The 7,668-nt window shown below is 44.2% G+C and overlaps 1 protein-coding gene across 13 annotated transcripts in view; it reads left to right on the top strand.

Moving 5' to 3' along the window:
- The first annotated feature begins 273 nt into the window (after nt 1–273).
- ATRX (ATRX chromatin remodeler) overlaps nt 274–7,668 on the top strand; it is a 227,719-nt gene continuing 220,324 nt past the window's right edge. For 6 of the 13 annotated variants that reach the window (XM_084869369.1, XM_084869368.1, XM_084869376.1 and 3 more), the window contains exon 1: nt 288–532. Coding sequence is in view for 6 of the 13 variants with exons in the window: in XM_084869375.1 (XP_084725501.1) it covers nt 513–532 (20 nt within the window). In the remaining 7 variants the exon portion in view is untranslated. Of the gene's footprint in view, nt 661–7,668 lie in introns of all 13 variants that reach the window. The other 7 variants (XM_084869377.1, XM_084869373.1, XM_084869365.1 and 4 more) reach the window with 3 other exon arrangements.

Below are 7,668 nucleotides of genomic sequence, written 5' to 3'. Positions count from 1 at the left end.
ACTCTCAAGAAATGTAAGTTGTTGCTACTATTTTGCTACTGTGTCAAGAAAAGAGGATGTATCCAAAAGCATTGTGGGCATCAAGTCCAAATAGTCCCTCTCACTTTCAGGTCAATGTTATTCAATTGTTGCAAAACTCTAGTAAAGGTGGAGAGGATCAACTGACTCAGACTGCCTTAGCAACAGGCCCCCAAAGAATGCGAATTGCCACAGCCAATCAGAACGCGAGCTGCGGAGGCGGTAGCCAATGGAGGGCGGAGAGGGGAAGAGGGAGGGCCCGCCAATTTTCCTGCCTAAGCCTCGGCCCAACAAAATGGCGGCGGCGGCGGCGTCGCTTTGTTTCCGCGGATTCTGTAGCGGTGGCAGCGGGAGCGGCCTTTGAGCTGAGGGAAGGTTCCAGCACCCGCTATTAGCGACGGCCGAATCCGGTGATTTCTGTCGTAGCCCGGCGCTGGCGAGCGCGGAGCGACGCCCTACGGCAGCCGAAGCCCACAAGGCTTTGAAGTGAAAACATGACTGCTGAGCCCATGAGGTAAAACCCAACCCGGTCTCACGGGTCCTAGCGATCGTGGCCTGCGAGCACCCTGAGTCTGGGAAATCCTTGACTTGGTGGCTCAAACCGGTCTTGCTTAGCCGAAAGAGGCATCGTTTTCTCTTTAGGTGAGAAGGGTTTGGGGGTTTGGCGGTAGGTTCCAGCTCCGGGTGGGGGTGGCGGCGGTGGCGGCGGGGTGGGGGTGCGGGGTGGGGGTGGGGGGAGCGGCCTGGAATGTCGGGCGCATGCTTTAGCGTTTTCCGAACCGGTGAGGCTCTGTCGGCCTCCTCTTGTTTATGTGATGCCTGAGCATCGAGACGCCGCCGGAGTCGGAGGCAGTTGTCGCTGTCCCCGTCATTCTTTCTGATCGTTGGGCCTAGAAACTGCGTTGGGGGAGAAGCTGGTGGGAGGGTAAGAAGAGGGGGGCGGGAGGGTGGGAAGAAGGTGGGGTGAGAGGGTGGGAAGAGGGGGAGGGGCGTGCGTGCTGGAGGATGTGAGATCCTGGGACGACTTAGTGGCCTGAAGACGGCTGGAGACCGGAAGTAACCAGGCCTTGAAGATTTTTTTCCCCAGCCCTTGGGGACAAGTCCCTTTCTGGGGGTGAATGGGTGGATCTTGCCGAGTATTTACATCCCTTTTCTGCTTCAGATCCTGAAGGGTATCCTTGGACATGCCTCTAGGCAAGGGGAAAGTAACATGAGGCTTGGCTTCCAAAGGGCATACTTTTTTGCGAAGTCCAGCTTTTGTGGTTGGGAAGGCAGATCGCAGATGTTTTCCCACTTTCTGAGCACATTTCGAGCAAAAGTAATTAGACCCTATTTTTGTTTCTTTCTTTATTCCGTGAGGGACGGGGAGCAGGTAAACGTGGATTGATGGGAAGTAAGATTTATTGCAAGGGAAGCTCTCCCTAGCAGGCTGCCTCGTACCAATTAAGCACGTTTATTCGATTGAAGCCCCCCCTCCCCCCTCTTTGTGCTTCTGATTTGCCTCGCGATGGATAAAAATATGGGTTAATATGAAATGTATACCACTTTTACATAGGTGGCTGGCTTGCTTCTCAGGCAGTTTGACATTTGACATTTCATCCCTTGTGAATCAATAATTTTTTTTTACCAGAGATGTATTTTTTTTTAAACTCAACCTTTCCTTTTTAAAATATCTTTTCTACTGATTTCAGAGAGGAAGAGAGAGGGAGAGAGATAGAAACATCAATAATGAGTGGTTGAAGGCTGCCTCCTGCATGCCTACCACTGGGGATCTAGCCCACAACCCAGGCCTGTGCCCTGACCGGTGAGAATCCAACGGTGACCTCGTGGTTCATGGGTGATGCTCAACCACTGAGCCGCACCGGCCAGCCAACTGAGATGTATTCTTGGCGACTAGTGGCAAACTAAAGGAAATAACAGGGAGCATGGATCAGAATTGCATTCGTAGTTGCCGAAATGTGCCTTTGAGTAACGACTAGGATATTATGTGTTTAAAGATAGGCTCTTTAGCTACTATGTAGATTTTGAGAATGAACCTGTGATACTTGTGTCTATTTTTTCCTGCATTAACCGCGAGTTGATACATGATTTCCTTCCCTTGAGGAAAAAAATACACTTTAGTTGTTAGATTGTAGATCCCTAGTTGTGAAAAGATTGTGGCTTTGGTTTCTGAATTTGTGCTTAGTATTGGCTCAAGGATAGTAAACCTTTATATATGGGGAATTGGACACGTAGAGGTACATACCCCGTACAACTTGTTGGTTGGTTATTAACAGGTGCTCATGTTCATCAGAAGGCTGTATTTCACAAAGTTGGCATTTAAAACTGTGGTGTTTTCTGAATTTGGATTTCTCCTTTTCTTTAGAGTGAACAAATTAACCATGTGTACACTTCCTGACTAGAATTATTCATTTTATGCCAGGCTTGATTCTCTTTATGGTTCTTGAATTTTTGTAGATTCTGGTGGTAAGAGTAAGAACTATACCTTTACCTGTATAATCTTTAATTTTTAATTTGTTATTGTTTTTTTGTTAATCCTCACCTGAGGATATTTTTTCCCATTTATTTTTAAAGAGAGTGGAAGGGAGGATAAAGACACACAGAGAGAGAAACTTCATTTTTTAAATATATTTTTTTCATTATTGATTAAGGTATTACATATGTGTCCTTATCCCTCCATTTTCCCCCATTGCCCCCCCCCCAATGCTCTCACCCCCCTAGTGTCTGTGTTCACTGGTTATGCTTATATGCATGCATACAAGTCCTTTGGTTGATCTCTCCCCCTTACCTACCCTATCTTCCCTCTTGAGCTTCTTTGTCTCTGGATTTGTTTTTTGTTCATTATAATCCACAAATGAGTGAAATCATGTGATATTTATCTTTCTCTCAGTGGCTTATTTCGCTTAGCATAATGCTATCCAACTCCATCCATGCTGTTGCAAACGGTAGGAGATCCTTCCTTTTTACAGCATCGTAGTAACTTCAGTGTGAGAGAGAGACATTGATTAGTTGCCTCCCCATGTGCCCCAACTGGGGCAGGGATGGAGCTTGCAACTGAGGTACATGCCCTTGACTGGAATTGAATCAGTGACCCTTCAGTCCTGGACTGATGCTCTTACCGCTGAGCCAAACCAGCAAAGGCTACCTGTATAATCTTGATTAATTCTTGAAACAATCCTATGGGGTAGGTACTTGGTATTTCTCATTTTGCAGATGAGGAGGAAACTGAGGCATAAGTTCTTTGAGATCAAAGAAACTTGACCAAAGTTAATACAGCTTGTAATTAGTAATTTAACCCAGTCTGGGAATTGAACCCAGTCTTGACTCCAGAGCTTATGTTCTTAACCATAAGGCATTAATGATTCTTTGAGCTGCCAGATCCAATATGATTTGACCACTTTAATTTAGCCCAAGTATTAGAAGAAATTCATGTTAGCTACTGTTGTGGTCATTTGTTGCAACTTTGAGTTTTAGCTGTTACAATGTTTTGCCTCCAAGTCCGGATGAGATAGTGGGATAATGGAAACAATTCCAGCGGCCCGGGTCGCCCTGCGGTCAGGAAGACAGGGACTGCCGCCCAGGCGCGCGCGCGCACACACGGGCCCGCCTCGGCCGCCGCCCAGCCCAACCTGGCCCCGCTGTCCCCCGGCCCCCCCCCCCCCCCCCCCGCAATGGCGGCGCAGGAGGACTGGGCGCAGGTTTGGCCCAGTGCATAGAGCGTTGGCCTGCTGACTGAAGGGTTCCAGGTTTGATTCCTGTCAAGGGCCTGGACCTTGGTTGCGGGTCCATCCCCAGTGGGGGGTGTACAGGAGGCAGCTGATGGATGTTTCTGACTCGCTATCCCTCTTCCTTCCTCTCTGTAAAAATAATCAATAAAATATATATGTTTTTAAATTGGCATGCAGAAAAACGAGATGATCAATAAATCAAATTAAAAAAAAAGAAAAGAACCACATATATACTAATCAATGTAGAGAAATCCTCTAAAGAAAAGGAGAAATCCAAATTCTCGGGCCGAAGTGTCAATTCATCACAAGCCATAATTAGTTGAAGGATGTTGAATCCACAATACCAAATCACTCTTGATTCTTTTCTAATGTGAGACATAATATGAGCAATTAATGCATTACCATTAGTTTTGTTACATAGTAGTTCCAGATTTTTTCTTTGTCAGATATTCTCTTGAGCACTTTACTAGGTCTCATTTTTACTTGTGTTTACATAAAAAAGAAATTTTCTAGGATAGTGTGGTGAAAAAATAGTGAAAAGGCAAGAGGGAAGAAAATAAACTGATGACCTGGCAAAATCATACATTGAAAAGTCAGTTACTTAAATGTGATCCTGTTTATGTGAATATCAGTCTTTCTTAAATTTTTTTAAAAAATATATTTTATTGATTTTTCACAGAGAGGAAGAGAGAGGGATAGAGTTAGAAACATCGATGAGAGAGAATCATCGATCAGCTGCCTCTTGCACACCCCTTACTGGGGATGCGCCCGCAACCAAGGTACATGCCCTTGACCGGAATCGAACCCGGGACCTTTCAGTCCCCAGGCTGACTCTCTATCCACTGAGCCAAACCGGTCCCGGCAGTCTTTCTTAAATTTTATTGCCTTTTTTGGGGGTAGGGAGAAAAGTAGTGATGAGAAGTTTCTTTATTCATTGCATGCATATCTTTTTTGCCTTAAAACTTATATGATTAGGATATAAGTGATTTGTTGCTAATATAATCTGTCATAATATCATGTACACATATTTGTTCAAACACTTATTGGAAAAGAAAAAAATTTTCCTGGGAAGTTTGTTAATAATTATTGTGGTTCTGGACATGCTCTATTTGGAAGAATACTATACCCAGTTGTATTAGATTTATGCTCTTTTATGATTGGAGATACTTCTGAAAATACCTATATTAATTCTAGCCAATTGTGATTTTTGCCCCGGGAAAAGATTCTGTGAATTTTGCCCTGTAGCCACTATTTCTTTTCTTTTTTTATGTGACGTTTTAAATTTAGGTCTTATACTAATTTGAGGTAGTAATTCTTTTTCTATTTATTTATAGAGAGAGAGGGAGGGAGAGCGAAATAGAAACATCAAAGAGAGAGAAACATCAATGAACTGCTTCCTGAACGGCCCCCACTGGGGATCAATTCCTGTAACGTGGGCATGTGCCCTGACCAAGAATCAAACTTGAAACTTTTTGGTGATGGGACAATGCCCAACCTAATGAGCCACAGTGGCCTGGCTGAGGTAGTAATTCTTTATCTTTACGTTACAGATGAGGAAATTGAGACTTAGGGAGGTTAAGTCATACGTTCCAGGGCTCCCATCGAATGAGCAACACACTGATTTTGGACCCCATGTCTCTGTGACTCCAGGCTTCTGCTTGTGTGGCTTCTCTTGATTTCACAACACCCTTTGTCCAGTTTGGGAGCTAATGCTGTGCAGGTATTTGAGTTGACATTGGAGAGAACTTTTGCTGATGTGATTAGCCCAGAATCTGTTGGATAAGCACCATTATTTTCTTCCTTTTTAAAAAAATTTAAAATATCTTTATTGTTCAGATTATTACAATTGTTCCTCTTTTTTCCCCCCCATTGCTTCCCTCCACCAGGTTCCTACCCCACCCTCTGCCCTTACCCTGCCCCACAGTACTCATCCATAGGTGTAGGCTTTTTGTCCAGTCTCTTCCCGTAACCCCACTTCCCTTTTCCCCTAAGAATTGTCAGTCCACTCCCTTTCTATGCTCCTGATTCTATTATATTCACCAGTTAATACTGTTTGTCAGATTTTTTATTCACTTGGTTTTTAGATTCACTTATTGATAGATACGTATTTGTTGTTCATAATTTTTATCTTTATCTTTTTCTTCTTCCTCTTTTTAAAGAATGCCTTTCAGCATTTCATATAGTTCTGGTTTGGTGGTGATGAACTCCTTTAGCTTTTTCTGATTTGTGAAGCTTTTTAACTGACCTTCAATTCTGAATGATAGCTTTGCTGGGTAGAGTAATCTTGGTTGTAGGTTCTTGCTATTCATCACTTTGAATATTTCTTGCCACTCTTGTCTGTCCTGTATAGTTTCTGTTGAGAAATCAGCTGACAATCGTATGGGTGCTCCCTTGTAGGTAACTTTTTTCTCTTGCTGGTTTTAATATTCTCTCTTTGTCTTTTGCTCTTGGCATTTTAATTACGATGTGTCTTACTGTGGTCCTCTTTGAATTTCTTTTGTTTGGGGTTTTGTGCACTTTCTGGACTTGTAAGTCTATTTCTTTCACCAGGTGGGGGAAGTTTTCTGTCACTATTTCTTCCAATATTGTTTTGGTATCTTGCTCTCTCTCTCTTCTTCTGGCACCCCCATAATTCTGATGTTGGTATGTTTGAAGTTGTCCCAGAGGCTTCTTAGACTATCTTCAACTTTTTGGAATCTTTTTTTCTTTTTGTTCTTCTGGTTGGGTGTTTTTTGCTTCTTTGTATTTCAAATCTTTGACTTGATTCTTGCAATCCTCTAGTCTGCTGTTGGGTCTCTGTACAATATTTTTTATTTCAGTCAGTGTATGCTTAATTTCTAGTTAGTCCTTTTTCATATCCTCGAGGGTCTCGTTAAATTTATCGGCCTTTTCTAGGAAATTCTTGAAAAACCTTATAACCGTAGTTTTGAACTCTATATCCAGTTGTTTACTTGACACCATTTACTTCATTTGTGACCTGCCTCTTTGTCTCTGCATTTTGGCTGCTTCCCTGAGTTGATGGAGTGGCTTTGTGTTCTACCGTAGGTGTCCTAGCAGGGCCCAGTGTCTCAGCCTCCCCAGTTACCTGAGGTGCACACTCTTGGTGTGCCACTTTGTGGGCTGTGTATGCAGTTTTTTTTTTTTTTTTTAAATATATTTTATTGATTTTTTACAGAGAGGAAGGGAGAGAGAATAGAGAGTTAGAAACATCGATGAGAGAGTCATTGATCAGCTGCCTCTTGCACGCCCCTTACTGGGGATGTGCCTGTAACCAAGGTACATGCCCTTGACCTGAATCGAACCCAGGACTCTTCAGTCCTAAGGCTGACGCTCTATCCACTGAGTCAAACTGGTCTCGGCTATGTATGCAGTCTTGTTGTAGTTAAGCCTAGATTGCTGTTAGTATCACTGGGGGGAGTTGACCTCCAGGCCAATTGACTGTGAGGATCAGCTATGTCTCCACTGGGAGAGCTTCTGTGCTCAGCTTCGATGGGGCGGACTCTCAGGGCTGAGCAGACAGCCTTGGTTTCCCATCGGCCCCGACCTACAAGGCCCTGTGTCTCAGTGTCCCGTGGCAATGACTGCATGCACCTCTTAGAGAAGGTTGCCCTGAGTTTTGCCCACTGCCAGACAATTTAGTCTCTCCCTGAATGAGTCTGGGTACCCAAAGTCTCACCTAGAACTGGGTTTCAGTGCAGTTGGGAGGTTTTGTTTCCTTCCCAAACGAGAAAGCTAGCCACACACTTGCTGCCTGCCCTCTCCGAGCATCCACAAGTAAGCTAGCCACATATTCAGGCACCAGCCCTTCCCCCGCGTGTGGGTCTCCGCACCTGTTCTCCACAGCTCCTCTGGGTCTCAGTGTCTTTTTATCTTTCCTTCTAGTTGTAGAATTTCCACTCAGCCAGCTTTCCAGCAGACAATG

This window comes from Pipistrellus hanaki (assembly GCF_964339955.1).
Source record: "Pipistrellus hanaki genome assembly, chromosome: X".
Classification (NCBI taxonomy): Eukaryota; Metazoa; Chordata; class Mammalia; order Chiroptera; family Vespertilionidae; genus Pipistrellus; species Pipistrellus hanaki.
This window is presented reverse-complemented; position numbering and strand designations above follow the sequence as displayed.